The following is a 17,097-nucleotide window of genomic DNA, read 5'->3' on the forward strand; positions in this document are numbered from 1 at the left end:
ATCTTAAGACATTTATTGGGATAATTACGAAATTAAATGCAGCGGTCAACTCTGTCGAAGCACGGTATAGTGCGCCTCATTTGACTTGGGGTCCATAAGGGGCGGGCTAAGCAAGTAATGGTGATTATTTTCCCCCCGTGATGTTGATGCATGTAGGTCTACATCGAGCTAATTAAAACTAATAACCAAATAGATAATTAGTATGATTTAAAGGCTGTGAAGGTGACAGATGGCTAGGCGTCTGGCTGCAGATGTTTCCCTCGTAATTGTGGATCTTCGTTTGAATGAATTTTGTGCATACAGGATTTTCAAAAAAAACAGTGCCCTATTTTGGGGCGATGGCTTCGGAAAGAGTGAGGAGTCCGAAAGGGAGGCTTTTTAAAAGGTTACGAAATTAAGAGAAAGTGAAGATCAAGATGCCTCAAAGTTCTATACGCGACCGATAGGCATTCGGGCTATTTCGCAAACATGTATTATCTTCAAATCAGCAACGGCTTGTTTCATACACTTTTTTTTCAAGACAAATACAGGCAAAAGTACGGAAACACTCAACATCCTAGTAATCTATCGATGATGATCTACCACCGGGATATATAGACGAATGATGTTATGGGCATGGTGTATTTTCATATATGGCAGACAAACGTCGCCTGCACCGTAGCGCAAACGTGCGATGCGCTTGGCAGCAATAGGATCTTTTAGACGACATTATATAGGGCCTACTGTTTAAGTTAGTATTGTCCTTGCTAAGGCCAGATTAAAAATACAATACATTCAATGATAAGGATGGGATTGCAAGTAATGATAATGCATTCCAGTCCTTGAAGGTTGGAGGGGGACAATATTTCCTAAGAAGGGTTAGGATTAATTACGACTTTTGACGATATTGTTTTCGGTGTATTCTTTCACGTGTTTTTTTATCCCGGGGATAACTCTTTATTTTCAACAATAACAAATCATATTTAAACATAAGCACATTTAAATATGAGTTCATACAAACCCAAAACATGGCAATTCAAACAATTACTCTTGAAAAAGTGCAGAAAAGGAATCCCATTTACAGTAAAATTTCTCAACATTATCATTATATTTAAACACATATTTTTCCACGGAGTAGTAGTTCTTCACATCTTTTTTAGAACCAGGAAAGAGGGCACTTTCTCAATCATTTTCATTTTATAAATATGGAAACGGCAAATTAATAAAATTAAGTTAAACTTTGCACTCAAAGTCAGCTTTGCCAAACAAACACATTTCATTATCTAGGGTAATGGTAAATTTTTTTGTCCTTGATCCACAAAACCACTGAACCCCAAAATGAGACTGTGTAAACACATGAGCAAAAGAGATGGGTAAGAGTTTCATCTTCATTTTTACAAAATGTACATTGGTTCGTCGTGGACTTATTGATTTTAAACAGAAAGTGTTTCGTACCGAGAATTATATGAATTAGTCTGTATTGGAACCATCTCAGCCTAGTATCTACAGTGCAATTGAAAGGAATATTCAAAATCAACGACCATTTAGAAATAAAAAGCTAAAGTCTGTTTGTAACTTATTGTTCCATTTGGAAATAAATTTATGAACTACTTTCCTGGTTGAGGCCAGCACTTTGAGAATTCTACGAGAACCTTTTTTGTCCATCAAAAGAATCTTGAAATTAAATGGAATAAAAGGGAATTTAACTGTGCGTGTTTCTAAATCCAACAGTTCCGGAAGGCTAGCTTGATAGCTCTAACTACACCTCCATATTCCAGGAAATTAGTTCGCATCTTAAACTTCCTTCTAAAATCATTAAATGACAGAAATTTACCTTTGTCGTCAACAAGATCAAAAATGTAATTGACTCCTGCAGACTCCCAATGCTTGTAATAAATGCATTTTTTGCACACCTCGATTTGATCATTATGCCACAGCGTATTCAACAGAACATCTTCAGCAGTCACCGGAATGTGAGCTTGAGTAAATTTAGACCACGATGTAAGGACATCCATCCAAAAGGGGTGCTTTTCCAAGGTTTCTTTGTTGGTATATTGCAAAGAACCTTCTTCGAAAGAGAGCATAGAAGAGACTCCCATAATCTTACGGCGTAAAAAAACCCAACCACAATTCTGGTCAGCAGCCAGGAGTTTGCGTAGCCAAGTAATTTTCAATGCATACATATAATCCCTAACGTCTATCATACGCAGCCCACCTTCGCTATAATCTGGAACCATTTGATTTCTACTAAAAACCCTGTCATTACCGCCCCAAATAAATTAAAAAACATAGAATTTAATTCATTGACAATATGAACAGGTGGAGCAGGAATAGTTAAGATAAAAAAAGTAAGTAAGTTTAATTTTTTTCTATTTGTATTTTTTTCTTTTAGTCCCACTATTCAACCTCGTCCCCAGTGCTTACTTTATTTCCAACCTCGTTTCCAATAGTAAGCCCTGGATAGGAAACTTTCTACCTGTATCCTGATTCGATACCGCAATTTGCTAGTAATGGATTTTTACCGTGTAGTTGGTGTTGTTATTTCCAATGAATCTTAGGTCCGGTAGCCTCCGGTAATACATTGTAATACAATTTATGTCACGTGACTAAAACGGGAGGAATTCCTCTTTTTCCGAAATGTCCGAAGTTTGCCGAATTCATTTCGTCGACAATCGGATAGTGCCTGAGCATTTCCGAGCATAATATAGGTTTTATTAACTGCTAATTGCTTATTAAAAACTTAAAAAACTAGTTCATAATTAATATCCATTGCTTTCAATTAGAAAACTTGAAATTCAACAACGATTTTGTACTCGGATCGTATACGAGGGCGAACTTTTTGTTGCGTCATGTACTAGTTTGAATTTGACGACCGTTACTGGCATTTTCCAAAACTCGGCGTGGTCTCAATTCGGCTCCGCCTGCGAACAGTGCTATTTGGGTGTCTAACTTGGAAGATTCCAGGTGAAAATTAGTGAATGTTTTTTTACAGAATTATAAAACTGTATATCATAACTGTATGATATATGAAGCAAGTGATTTATTTCAAAAAACTTTGATCGGACGGAACATTAAAAGCTTTAAGTGATAAAGCGAAATCGGAAACGAAGCCGAGCTTCGAAAAAGGTTGTCAATGTCGTCATGTTTATTTTTAGCCACGGAGGCTGCCTGACCTAAGATTCATCAGGAATAGTCAGAATCTTTTGGTCTGGGAACCAGACTACGAAAAATGGTGATTATTTTTCCCCTCGTGATGTTGATGCATGTAGGTCTACATCGAGCTAATTAAAACCAATAACCAAATAGATAATTAGTATGATTTAAAGGCTGTGAAGGTGATAGATGGCTAGGCGTCTGGCTGCAGATGTTTCCCTCGTAATTGTGGATCTTCGTTTGAATGAATTTTGTGCATACAGGATTTTCAAAAAAACAGTGCCCCATTTATGGGCGATGGCTTCGGAAAGAGTGAGGGCCCCCCCAAGAAATCCCTCGAGTTCGAGTCCGAAAGGGAGGCTTTTTAAAAGGTTACGAGAATTAAGAGAAAGTGAAGATCAAGATGCCTCAAAGTTTTATACGCGACCGATAGGCATTAGGGCTATTTCGCAAACATGTATTATCTTCAAATCAGCAACGGCTTGTTTCATACACTTTTTTCAAGACAAATACAGGCAAAAGTACGGAGACACTCAACATCCTAGTAATCTATCGATGATGATCTACCACCGGGATATATAGATGAATGATTTGTTATGGGCAGACAAACGTCGCCTGCACCGTAGCGCAAACTTGCGATGCGCTTGGCAGCAATAGGATCTTCTAGACGAAATTATATAGGGCCTACTGTTTAAGTTAGTACTTGTACTTGCTAAGGCCAGATTAAAAATACAATACATTCAATGATGAGGATGAGATTGCAAGTGATGATAATGCATTCCAGTCCTTGAAGGTTGGAGGGGGACAATATTTCCTAAGAAGGCTTAGGATTAATCACGACTTTTGACGATATTGTTTTCGGTGTATTCTTTCAAGTGCCAAAAAGGTTGTCAATTTTTAATTTTTTGCTATTTATAATTTTTTTCTTTTAGTCCCACTATTCAACCTCGTCCCCATTGCTTACTTTATTTCCAACCTGGTTTCCAATAGTAAGCCCTGGATAGGAAACTTTCTCCCTGTATCCTGATTCGAAACCGCATTTTGCTAGTAATGGATTTTTACCGTGTAGTTGGTGTTGTTATATCCAACGTGCATTACGTGTTTTCACGATCATTGTAATTAAAACATCCACGCCTTCTCAAAAATACTCCTTTCCTTTCAAGTTTGCTTTTATTAACCTGAAATGTAATACTGCAAATTGGCGGGCCAGATCGTAACATTTTAACTTTAAAAAAAAATGTGTTTTCATGACTTACAGCGCGACGAATTGATGTTGTTTTTACCCCAGACACCGCATACAAAAACAAACGCTAATGTAACGCACGTGTAGGCGCCAGACTATTCCTCATTTGCATACGTGTTCAAAAATCTTGCACATGCAAATGATCCAATACCAGGGTGAGAGAGTTCATAACTTAAAGGAAACATGCAGTGGAAATTCAGCTCATCTTGTTTTCATGCACATTACTATGTGTTGCAACAATACATACAAGATCTTAATACTTGTTTTCTTTGGAAGTGACAAGAAAGTGGTATTTTTTAAATTATTAGTAAATCCTTTCATCAATATATAAGAGGGCGCTATTTTGCTTTTGTCAAACAAGGTACTCCTTGCCAAAGGTGCGTTATGAACAGTACAAAAATAAGTCCTTCAAAATTACCCACAACATTATTTTTTGAAGAAATATTTGCCACTACGATTGTCCAAATAAGCTGTTTTACATGATAAACAATAAAAAGCGGAATTTACTCCAAGAAAATGAAGAAAACTTTGATATATATTTGTATACACAAAGCTATGGAGACGGTTCTACCTTGAATGACATCACGCTTTGGCTCATGAATATGGAAATTTTCATTAGCATAAAAACTTTGAAACTTAAAATGTTGAAATTTCTCTTTTTTACTGCTTCCGAGGAGGTGGAAACTTCATAGTTACATGGCAAGAAAGCTGTTTTAAATGTATTTAAGTCATATAAATCCTATTACATGTTCCCGTTAACTGGACAGTGTTTCATAAAATAGTTGTCTACCCGACCACTCTGCGTTTGTAACAACAAACGCGAACCTCTAGTTATTTCCCCCCCCCCGTGATGTTGATGCATGTAGGTCTACATCGAGCAAATTAAAACTAATAACCAAATAGATATTTAGTATGATTGAAAGGCTGTGAATGTGACAGATGGCTAGGCGTCTGGCTGCAGATGTTTCCCTCGTAATTGTGGATCTTCATTTGAATGAATTTTGTGCATACAGCATTTTCAAAAAACTGTGTCCAATTTTGGGGTGATGGCTTTGGAAAGAGTGAGGACCCCGTCCCCCCCCCCCCCCCAGTAGGCGCCAGACTATTCCTAATTTGCATACGTGTTCAAAAAACTTGCACATGCAAATGATCCAATACCAGGGTGAGAGAGCAGGTAGTGGTGGGCGCGTACTGCTCGACACCCCGGGGACGAGGTTTGCCACGATTGGACCTTGGTGATAATGTGGCCTATTTTCGAGTAGTATAATAGGGGTGTAAGTGGCGCCACCAACGTCAAAACAGTCCGCCCCAAAAACAAAACCCCAATTTTTTTCTGCGGCCAAAAATTGTGGGCAAAATTTTTTGACAACAATTTTACTTCTAAAAAATTTGAAAAAAAAAATGGGAGGCCCCCCCCCCAAGCCATATCCTGGGTGCGCCACTGCCATGCTGCATTATCATACTCGGATGAATGTTGTTCACACGAGGTATGGCAAGATTGCCACACCCATAGAAATCGCAACAACACCAGACACAGACCAAAAGGCATAAAGCCAGGAAAAGGCATAAAGCCAGGAAAAGGCATAAAGCCAGGATTGCGTGCAACTAATCTTTAATTGATCAAAACACACTTGTTCAATGTACATTATGTCCTTATGCTTCTGTTTCAACTCCGATCGACTCACAGTCAATTATGAAATCCTCCAATGGAAAAAACTCTCCAAGGTTCTACTATTGAGAATATCTTAGTATCAGCAAAGGCACCAGTGGTACAGCCTGCACGCTGCCTATCAGTAGAAAGGCTGCTGTGTAACTTCCGGTCAAGTCGTAAACCAAACCTTAAAACAGAGAGAAGGTAAAATTGAAATCGGGAAGTCTCGAAGAATGGTTTGACATTGTTGATCTTTTACGCTATTGCATTGTGTGATGCACATTGCCAGTGTTGCCACACAAGTAACACCATGAATTAAAGTGCTTCCTAATAATTATTACTTGTATGTTGAAACTACATACTAGACTACTCCATGCAGTGAAGAAAGTGGCGTAAGGAAACGACACTCATTTATTAGGCTTATACGTACCAGGCAGAAATCCCAAAGCGACTAATAATAGCGTCACCTTTAGCCCGATCCAGCCAAAAGCACCCGCCAATAGCTCGACACCAAGAACCTGCTTGACGAGAACATCCGTCTGGCAGGACAAGACCCCGTCACTGAACAAAATCAGCACCGCTGACGTCATCATTGGCCAAAAAGAAGTCAGCAAAGAGGAGGCAAGGTACGAGACGGAACTCATAACGAGGCAAACGGCAACCAGAGTCCACGAGGACATCACTCCGCGGTCGGTGATCGGTCCCTGACTGATTGTACCAAACAGGTTCGCAACGCCCGCGATGGTCACGAAAGACCCCGCCTCCTCCAAAGTGAACCCGTTGGACTGCGCCTGGGACACGAAATACACAATCCACATGAGGTACGCGTAGATATTGCAGCAAGATATGACGGCCACCAACCAGTAGCGTGAATTGAGAAGTAGTCTCACCTCGAAGTTCTTAGAGACGAACTTCCACAGCGAACCACAGTGAGAACGGAGAGTGCTCTCATGTGCTGATGACGAATTAGTGTGTTCGGTCTGGGGGAGCGTTTGGTATGCGTTTGACTGATCGAGCTCAGGCTGCCTCGTTGCTACCATAACGGCGCCACTCGCAACAGAATGCATGGTGATGGCTCCCACTAGTAACATGGTTCCTCTCCAGCCGTAGGTGTCTAAGAAAAGCTGGACCAGGGGCGCGAAGACGATCAGTCCCACGGAGGAGCCGGTCCGTGCGATGCCATTGCCTGTGGCGTAGTTCTTGGTAAAACAGCGTCCGACAGCCTCCTTTGCAACGACATTAGATATACCTATGGCAGTACCTTCAAAGATATGATATAAAAAAAGTATCCCCTACTTGATCTACGTTAATTGCCAAAAACTAGCAACTAATATCTCACATATACAAATGTCTCATTGTAACCCCGATTATGTACATTGCTTTATACATAGTTTTTCCTGCACATTTTGAAACTTAATTTTGAAACTTAGTTTGCTTTTCATAATAAATAATTATAGGCCTACTTATTTCTTGCTTGAAATGGAAAATACGCAATTTCATTTGCCTGTGTATACACTAATTCTTTCAGTTGTTGACGCATAAAATTGTCAACGAACTAAATAAATATTGAAAAAGATTACAATTTTGCATAGTAATTGTTACATGAAAAATGCTTATTTAAGGTTTAAAGACCTACGTTACACGGAGACTAACAGACACAAAAAAGTAAATATGTAGAAATGAACAGATGAAAACGTAAAAATACGGAAGATGGCCTACAATTATGAGATGAATTTGAATGAAATTTATAAAACATTGATTGCAAAATGACGGAATCGATTCATCTATTGCACGTTCAGCAATAATTGCAGACGACGAAATTGAATTGTCTTTTACGAAAAAGTATGGCGAAAATGAGCGACCAAAGACGAAATTGAAAATGATGTATGCAGGATCATGAATTTTCAAGACGAAATTGAGGTCATTACAGAACCGAGCCCAATCTAACTAATGCATTTTGGGGGTAATTAGCGCCTCTGCGCTCTTATCTGAGATTAAGTAGGTATCCGTTACACTGAGTGGAGCCCAGGACTAACCGACATTATTGCCACTTCAGGAGTGGTTATTATTAGTTACGCAACACACAATACGCCGCACACAAACCCTTTACACCCCCGTGGTCAGCATTATGCCCGTGTGAAGCAATTATTAAGATGTTCATCTCAACTTGAAGGTTCAACAGCATGCTAGCTCTGCGTTATATACTTCGTACACAACTGACGACTGGGATTTGATGTATCATTGTCACGTTAGGTATACAATTTCCTTAAAACAAATGGATACAACAAAATTGATAAGAAACATTAAAAAATAATTACACGAAAAGTTCATTTCAGCTGATGTCGTAGATTCTCTTGTATTTTGCACTGAATCACACACTCAATGCATTTATTGACAACTTCCTATAATAAGGGAATAAATGTGTGCTCCGGAGGTTTTTATCATCAGAGTCTGGGTGCTGATAATTACCCGAGCCGGAGGCGAGGGTAATGAAGCGGTATTAAACAGAGTGATAAATACCGACCGAGCACATATTTATTCCCATTCATAAATACCTTATCCGTAAAAAAAAAATCAAATAATTCGTTCAAAAAATCCCGATTTTGTTCAACAAGTTCACTTCATGCTTTTTGAAACATCCCTCTAGCAAAATAATGGAGTGTTCAGCTGGCGATTAAGATGTAAACAACCCTTTTATGGAGATTGACGCGCGCGTAACATGTTCTGCGCGATGTCACGCAGAACGCACCTGGGGCGTTGCGTTTTGAATTTAGAACTATAAAATTCTGACTCGCTTGTAGTGTTGCGCATGCCTACGTGAAGATTGTGAACGTTCAACCAATGAAACGGTAAGAGGCACTGGATTTTTAGGAGTCCACATTTTATTGTGACACTGGAAAAGTGTTTAAGACCAGCTTGCCATGTCTTTAACCTTTATCATCCGTTTAAGACCGGCCACGTGACGGACTCTCGACCAATAGGAATAGCTAAACTGTCTGAGGTATTTATGAATGTGATTTATTGAGGTACTGATATGCCAATGAACATTAAAAGTGTGAAATACAAATACTGTACAAAAATGAAAAAGCACGGTACACGAATGGGTCTAGTATACCCAATCTAGGTAAAGCATGATACATCAAGCAATCAGTTCAGACCCCACATGATTAAACTTGTGACAAACTTGCACTGCCGCTGGAACAAACTTTTGCCATGGGGTGCTGGAATAAAGGACGGACAAAATTAATGCGAAAGCGGAGCGCAAAGCCCTTACGTCGTGGCTTAATTTGGAATATAGATGCTCTGTGGTGCAATCTGGGGGTGATTCCTGGCCACTTTCATTTGACTTTGCTAGCAAACGTTTTTTTGAGATTATGAAGACAATTTAATTCATTATTTTGTTTAGAATATACTGTTGCTCTTAAAACGTTTAACTGTACTGAAAAGTGGAGAACGCTGTATTTTTATCTCCATTATTGGTTCCATTTCATTCTGGAAAAAGAATTGTATCGTTATGCAAGACATCGCATGTAAATATTATTGTTGCAAGGCTGCTTTCTTACATTTAGTACATTCCTTCTTGTATGTTTTGTTTTATTACGGCGTGGGGCCACAGGGCCAGGGGCTGCTTTAGTTCTATCTCACCAAACAATGTAGCCCTCGATGTATGCATTGTTATTTGTTTGTTACAGAGAATGGCAAATATAAAAGACTAAAAGACCGAATGCATCTTTATGTTTATGCTCGGTAGATAGCAAGTTTGGGGCTAGGCAAGGATTTATCGGTCTACTGAGATTTTATGAGGAAAAAGTTGCAGAGGATGATGAATAGCTTTTTTATGGCAGGGATTTATCGGTCTACTGAGATTTTATGAGAAAAAAACTTGCAGAGGTAAAACATGAATAGCTTTTTTTTAAAACGAAACTACACTGGAATTGTAGCATGACTATAGTTTCAATAAAAGCCCGTCCCACTCCTTTTAGGTTGGGGTTGTGTCACGGTGAACCTTGCTATTTGTTAATCTTGAGTACAAAATGCTAGCAACGTCAATGAAACTTTTAAATGAAAAGAAAAACCTTCAGGGGCAAGGTATAAACATTTGCCCCTATTAAAAGATCGAATGAAAAAAATCCTGGCAAGCATAAACAACTTTGCCACCATCGTCATGGCCGAGGTTATTGCTTCTGGGTCAAAGCTTCCATCATGGCGGAAATATCATAGATATGTCATAATTTTGGATACCTTGAGAAGAAATATCGATTCTGCACTGCCTGAAGATTTAGAAAATACCTCCTCTTGATATTTTACAGTGTTGAGCTAGACTTTCGAAGCGCCGCGCTTAGCCGCAGCAAAACTAGAAACGAACAAAACGAAGGAGATATTTGTAGAGCAAGCATAATGTATAGCGTAGCGGCGCAATTTCATCGTCGCGTAGAACACTGCTGGCTGGAACACATTTTTGCCTAGGAGAAGGGGGTGCTGAAGCATATTCCAGCACCCCAATCTAAAAAGTTGGGGGTGCTGCAGCATCCACAGCACCCCCGTTCCCGGGGGCTTGAAACTTGACTGTTATTATTCAGAAACTTAGACCATGCTTCCAGAAGAAGCATTAGGCTATGCCCATACGGAAGATTATGGAAAACAACATGGTCAGTAAAAACCATTGGCCAGAGGTTTTTTTATGGAAGTCGGCCTAGTGGCCCAAGTGCCATTTTGTTACATATTTTCAGAAGCTGTCAAAGAAACAGAAAATAAGTAGGAGAAAAACACCTTCCTTCATATTACTGTTCCACAAAATTGAGCTTAAATACATAAACTATTTGTTATTCAAAAACAGCTTCATCGTGTGTACTTAACGAAAAGTTAAAACCACAAACGTGCGACTGCAAGGCGAAATAACTTTTGACGTTTTAAGAAAACCCCGAACTGATGACTAATAAACACATAAATCTCATATTGGGTATAAACTTCTCTAAGTCATAGATGCAATTTGTATAATTATATGTTTGAGTACTATTAGGCTGACATTACAGTGCTTTTTAATCGGTTTTTTTGTTGTTGCGAAGACTATTGTTTTGTACTGCGGAAAAGAAATTGTATGAATGTTCAATCAACCAACCAAGAGATAATGAACTGACTTGTATGGGTTGTTAGTTTTTCGTTGACTGAATTGAGTGGCGATTACTTGAGTACAAAATGAGTACAAAAATTGTTTTGAGTACACCTACTTCTGAATATTCAAAACACTCTGTAAAAAGGATGACATATCACCTAACTATTGGATATTTGTCCAGATTTTATTTGAACATAGGCCCTGTGAAGTGTTGCATATTTCCAGAGTGATTCAGTCATCGGATTTCTTTTGAAAAATAAATTAGAGCTTACTTTGATCATAGCTCAATGCTTTGATTCACCTTCCCACTATAAGGGGAGAAATTCTGTTGACAATTTAAAGCTTATTTTAATCGGCGCTCTTCATAAGGGGCGGATTTAAAATGTTGACAATTTAGAGCTTAATTACTTTGATTCGCCCTCTCAACAAAGGGACGGATTTCAATTTAACGTTGAGAGCTGACTTTGATTCGCCCTCTCAATATTAGGGTCGATTTCTGTTGCCAATTTAGAGCACTCTTTGATTCACCCTCTCAATAATAAGGTGCTGATTTCTGTGGACAACTTAGAGGTTAAACTCACCGTCCCAGTTAAGGTGGCGGATTTCTGATGACAATTAAACTGAGGAGTAATTACTTTGATTCGCCCTCCAAAAATTGGGGGCGGATTTTTAAAGTTAGGGGGCCTATATTGATTCGCATTCCCAATAAGGGTGCACATTTCTGTTGACAATATAAAGCTCATTTTGACCCCCCCCCCCCCCCAATTTAAAAGTTAAACATATTCAGAAACAAAATCCTTTAAAGACCCATCTTAAAAACAAGAAAAAAAGATTTTATAAATCGTATTGTTTGGCTAACCAGGATTGTAAATAAAGACATTGTATACTACAGTTGTTGGCAGTTGTTGGAACAAGTATTCTGAGTCAATTTCTTTGTTGTTCCAAACAGTCAGAATACACAATAAATTGTCTTTTTGTGTGTGTGATGAAACAGGTTTTAGGGTCATTGCGTTAAAATGTTGATATTCTCTGAACGGATTGAGCAAATTCAGTATTTTTTCATCTAACAATAGCTTATGAAATTGGCTTTCCAGTCATTATTATTTTGGTACTACATATTGTTTTAAATATGAAATTTATTTTGGGGGGTTTGCCTCCGCCTTTTTTTTTACTCACCCATTAATAGCATTTGGTTGGCCAATTATAAAGTGTTCAGACAAGCCTACGCGAAAAGTAATCCCAAGGTTCATATAATTTCACGTCAAAGTCGTCTCGATCTTGATTATATTGTCCTAACCAATGCTAACCATGATCGCTATCCTTGCTCCAAGCATCCAAGAATGCTCCAAGTAAAATTGTTCCTTGCTCTTTGCTTCAGCCACCTGAATCACACAGCTGCATTGTACATACACAATGTACATGCTATCCTACAATCTAGCTCCATGATAATAGCATCATATGGATGGTCACACACTGGCATGGGTAACGCCTATACTGACCACGGCCTGCAAGTCACTGCTCTTAGCTAGTGGATCAGTTACAACTGACCAAAAGTAGGCTCTTATCAGTCTAAACATGCTAAAACATCAGGTAATCCGCTGCAGGGTCTGCATGCTTCATTAGGCTTGAACCTCAGAAACTGAGGTTTGAGAAAATGCATTAGATTGGGCTCAGTTCTGTAATGGTAGCGAAAATGAAACGCGTGTTCAGAGCGATTCTCAATTTCAGACGAAAATGATTGACCGATTTTCAGAAGTGATTGAACATTTTAGGAAATTGGCCGGGAAAACCTGTATTAAACAAATTCGATGGAAATATTATTTAACATTTTAATTAACATTAGATTTATAAGCTCCATGATGACTGGAAAGAAGCTGGAGTATCTCTGCGAATCTGTTTGCTACTAGAATCTGTTTGCTACGAGTGTTAAATTAATCGGGAAAACCGATACATTTCATGTGGAAATTCAATGAAGTTGAAATCGTTGTTTTTCAATGTTTTTTAATACAACCTGCCAGTAACGTGTACAGCAACGCCAGTTGCAGAGAGTTCTCGACGAACGATCCGGCAATGGCCGCTGCACTCATCATCACGCCACACGTCATCATGACGTAACCAGCCCCAAAGCGCCTGCTCACTAATCCTCCGAAAGGAGCTGTGGAGACGTAAAATATTTGATTTTGAGTTGATCAAAGGATGGAACATCCTTGTTTCTAGATGCGAATGAAGTTGGATAACAATTAAGTAGGATAACAATTGAGTAGGATACCATACAGTGAAAATTCTGTTCGGCTATGTTGCGTTTTGGGCACAATGATGATGTCTGTAGTAAATTAAGAGTAATATAATCAACTTGTCATGATAGTAAATCATGTTCTGACCAGACCACCGAAGAAATAATAATGATCGTGCAGTTTATTTTCCGCACGTATATCAGTTCACACAATGTCAACATTTATGTGTATTTGATTTTAAAATAATGACTGTGAAATAGAATGAAAATGGTATTGCTGAAGGGACCCATTTGAAACCGATGCATGGAGAAAATTAAAATCCTAATTATATTTTTAAAGTATCATATTCACATGTAGTCTGGGTTGCATTACAACCAACAATTATTACATTTAGATAGTGGCTTACAGTCATGCATTCATTCATTCATTCATTCTTCATTATTTTTACCACATCTCTTTCATTAAGTGACAAGGCATCAATACATACATGTAGTTTTGGGTATTATAAAGTTCGAGCTTGTTTTACAAAATATATTTATATACACTTTGGGCGCATTATTTTCTAATTAGAGATGGTGGAAGGGGATCCCCAAAAAGCGGAGCTTGTCGAGTAGGGATCCCCTTAACATGGATTAATACAAACATTTAATGAAAAACAAATGAAAAACAATTGAACGTATACATTTTAAATTGTACATAACACACGGAAAAACATAATATTGCTGATCAGAAAAAAAGAAATACAGAGTAGTAACCCAGTAAGAAGATTAATCTGAGCTATTATAATTTGATAGTAAATTCGATTTAAGTTTGGATTTAAATAATGGAAGGCTACGAGTGCCCTGGAGTGATTTATGTAAGGACTTCCAGTACTTAGGGCCTTCATGCCTAATTGTCTTTTTGTAAACAGTTGTTCTTGCAAATGAAAAGTGAAATTATCTACGTTGTCGGGTAAAATGGTGATGTATAGTTTCGTTTCTGCAGAACATTTGTGCAATGGGATTTGGAAGTAAATTATTGTTCAAACGATGCATGAAGGCTCCAAGCTGAAGTGAATAAATGTCATTGACCTTGAGTGTTTTATGTTTACAGAAAAGAGGATTTGAATGTTCTAGTCTGTCGACAGAATTAATAACTCTCAATGCCCGTTTTTGTAGGTTAAGAAAACTATTCAAATAACTAGCTGCACAATTCCCCCATGCTAGGATACCATAGTTCAAATAAGGCAAAATCAATGTATTATACAGCATAAACAGTACTTCCTGTGGGAAAAAGGCTTTGAGCTTACTAATGACACCTATATTTCTAGAGATAATAGAACAAATGTTGTTAACTTGAATTTTCCAAGAGAGAGTAGGATCAATATATAATCCCAAAAAATTTACACAATCAGAATAGGGCAATTTTATGTTATCGATATATATATCAGGTAAATGGAACATGTTTTAGCGGAAAATAGCATGCAGGTTGTTTTCTTGATATTAAGGGATAATTTGTTTGCTTTAAACCATTCAGAAATTTTAAGTAATTCTTGGTTAACTAAATCAGCAAGTATATCAATGTTGTTATGACTAAGAAATAACTTACTGTCATCAGCAAACATAATGAAGGAAAATAGATCTGATGATTTGTTAAAATCATAAATAGAGAACAGTAAAGGTCCAAGTATTGATCCTTGAGGAACTCCATGGGATATTTGTTTAAGAGATAATGTAATTGATATGATGAGTAATTGATATACGCATGAGTAATTGATATACGCATGAAAACGCTCAGTCAATTGTAATACAGTACAACACCCATGCATGCGCTTCTTCGCAACGCCATAAATATAATACACACAGTTGAATTAAATTCCAGTTTAGAAAAATACTGTCAGTGTTACCTACGAATCCACTTGTTGCGGTTGTCAGTGACGCTATCCAGCCGATAATCCACATTTGGGAGGTCAGTTGGATTTGCAAAATCGGCAGCATTATCCCGAGACCTTTGGTAATGCCGGTCACCATGAGGTTTCTGGTCCAGAGCGCGAGGACCGCTACCCAGCCGGGCCTTCCGCCGTCCGGCCCCTCCAGACTGTTGCTCACCACCCCGCTCATAGTCCAGGGACTATTTTGGTGAAGGAACAGTGTGCGCGGTGGTTGACTTTCTTGCTCAAAGGTTTTAGAAGGGGTACCGGGTGGGCATGGACATGATATATACATAACACATCTCGCAGTTACGTGACACCGCCATCACGTGAATATTATGTATGGAAATAACTTATGAGTGAGATAGTCCTACATCTAAATTGCCATGGGATATTCAATAAGGTTGCAGACCAGTAAATAGGCCCCAAATTGCCTACGCCGGCCAGATCACGATTTGCATGCCCTCAAAATCTTCAGTATTTGAGAGCACTGTGGGCCATGAACTTGAGGGTTTGTTAAAAATATGGGTGGAAGTCGTGCACAGGACTGGGAGCTTGCAGTTGTGTGTAATTTGAATAAATTGGGACCCTAAAAGCGCTCTATTTTGCATTGGAGTGTAGCCATCGTTTTTCAAAATGGCGATGGGCTTCAGGACTATTTTTTAGGGGTGATCATCTTTGGATAGAAATTTCTCCTAAAAGTCATCAGTTGACCCCCCAAAAATTGAAAAGAAAATGAAAAATGATGAAATAAGCTTTAATTTGATGTGTGTCTTGAACACCTTGGAGAGTTGTAGGTATGTTTCCCAAATTTCCGAAGTGGGAGCATTATCATTGGGGTCTATGGAAGTTCATTTACTGGTCTGCTACCCTAAGATTAATAAGGAATAGTTAGAATCTTTTGGCCTGGGAACCAGACTACGAAAAATGTTGATTATATTTTCCCCCGTGATGTTGATGCATGTAGGTCTACATCGAGCTAATTAACATTAATAACCGAATAGATAATTAGTATGATTTAAAGGCTGTGAAGGTAACAGATGGCTAGGCGTCTGGATGCAGATGTTTCCCTCGTAATTGTGGATCTTTGTTTGAATGAATTTTGTGCATACTGGATTTAAAAAAAACCAGTGCCCCATTTTGGGGCGATGGCTTCGGAGAGAGTGAGGGCCCCGTCTCCCCCCCCCCCCCCAAGAAATCCCTCGAGTTCGAGTCCGAAAGGGAGGCTTTTTAAAAGGTTACGAAAATTAAGAGAAATTGAAGATCAAGATGCCTCAAAGTTTTATACGCGACCGATAGGCATTCGGGCTATTTCGCAAACATGTATTATCTTCAAATCAGCAACGGCTTGTTTCATACACTTTTTCTCAAAACAAATACAGGCAAGAGTACGGAAACACTCAACATCCTAGTAATCTATCGATAATGATCTACCACTGGGATATATATACGAATGAGTTGTTATGGGCATGGTGTATTTTCATATATGGCAGACAAACGTCGCCTGCACCGTAGCGCAAACTTGCGATGCGCTTGGCAGCAATAGGATCTTCTAGACGAAATTATATAGGGCCTTATGCTAAGGCCAGATTAAAAATACAATACATTCAATGATGAGGATGAGATTGCAAGTGATGATAATGCATTCCAGTCCTTGAAGGTTGGAGGGGGACAATATTTCCTAAGAAGGCTTAGGATTAATCACGACTTTTGACGATATTGTTTTCGGTGTATTCTTTCAAGTGCAATTCTTGTGTGTTGGTCCCATGCTGCAGTGTCGCACCCAAGGGGGGGGGGGTCGGGGGGCTTGAGCCC

General features: G+C 38.7%; 1 protein-coding gene across 1 annotated transcript; it reads right to left on the bottom strand.

The window, feature by feature from the left end:
- Positions 1-5,971: 5,971 nt before the first annotated feature.
- Positions 5,972-15,733, bottom strand: LOC119734107 (monocarboxylate transporter 12-like). Its single transcript, XM_038207467.1, has 4 exons — positions 15,259-15,733; positions 13,151-13,294; positions 6,457-7,287; positions 5,972-6,213 (listed from the first exon to the last, which is right to left on the bottom strand). Exons 1-4 carry the CDS (start codon positions 15,575-15,577, stop codon positions 6,107-6,109), a joined length of 1,401 nt encoding a protein of 466 aa, XP_038063395.1. The 5' UTR covers positions 15,578-15,733; the 3' UTR covers positions 5,972-6,106.
- Positions 15,734-17,097: the final 1,364 nt, after the last annotated feature.

The sequence above is a fragment of the Patiria miniata genome, unplaced genomic scaffold (genome assembly GCF_015706575.1).
Source record: "Patiria miniata isolate m_02_andy unplaced genomic scaffold, ASM1570657v1 HiC_scaffold_26, whole genome shotgun sequence".
Lineage (NCBI taxonomy): Eukaryota > Metazoa > Echinodermata > Asteroidea > Valvatida > Asterinidae > Patiria > Patiria miniata.

Coding starts and splice junctions, on each gene's coding strand:
- LOC119734107 (XM_038207467.1), bottom strand. CDS start 15,577: ATGTATATATCATGTCCATGCCCACCCGGTACCCCTTCTAAAACCTTT. Junction 13,295..15,258: donor CGCAACAAGTGGATTCGTAG/GTAACACTGACA, acceptor ACGTCTCCACAG/CTCCTTTCGGAGGATTAGTG. Junction 6,214..6,456: donor CGCTTTGGGATTTCTGCCTG/GTACGTATAAGC, acceptor CTCTGTTTTAAG/GTTTGGTTTACGACTTGACC.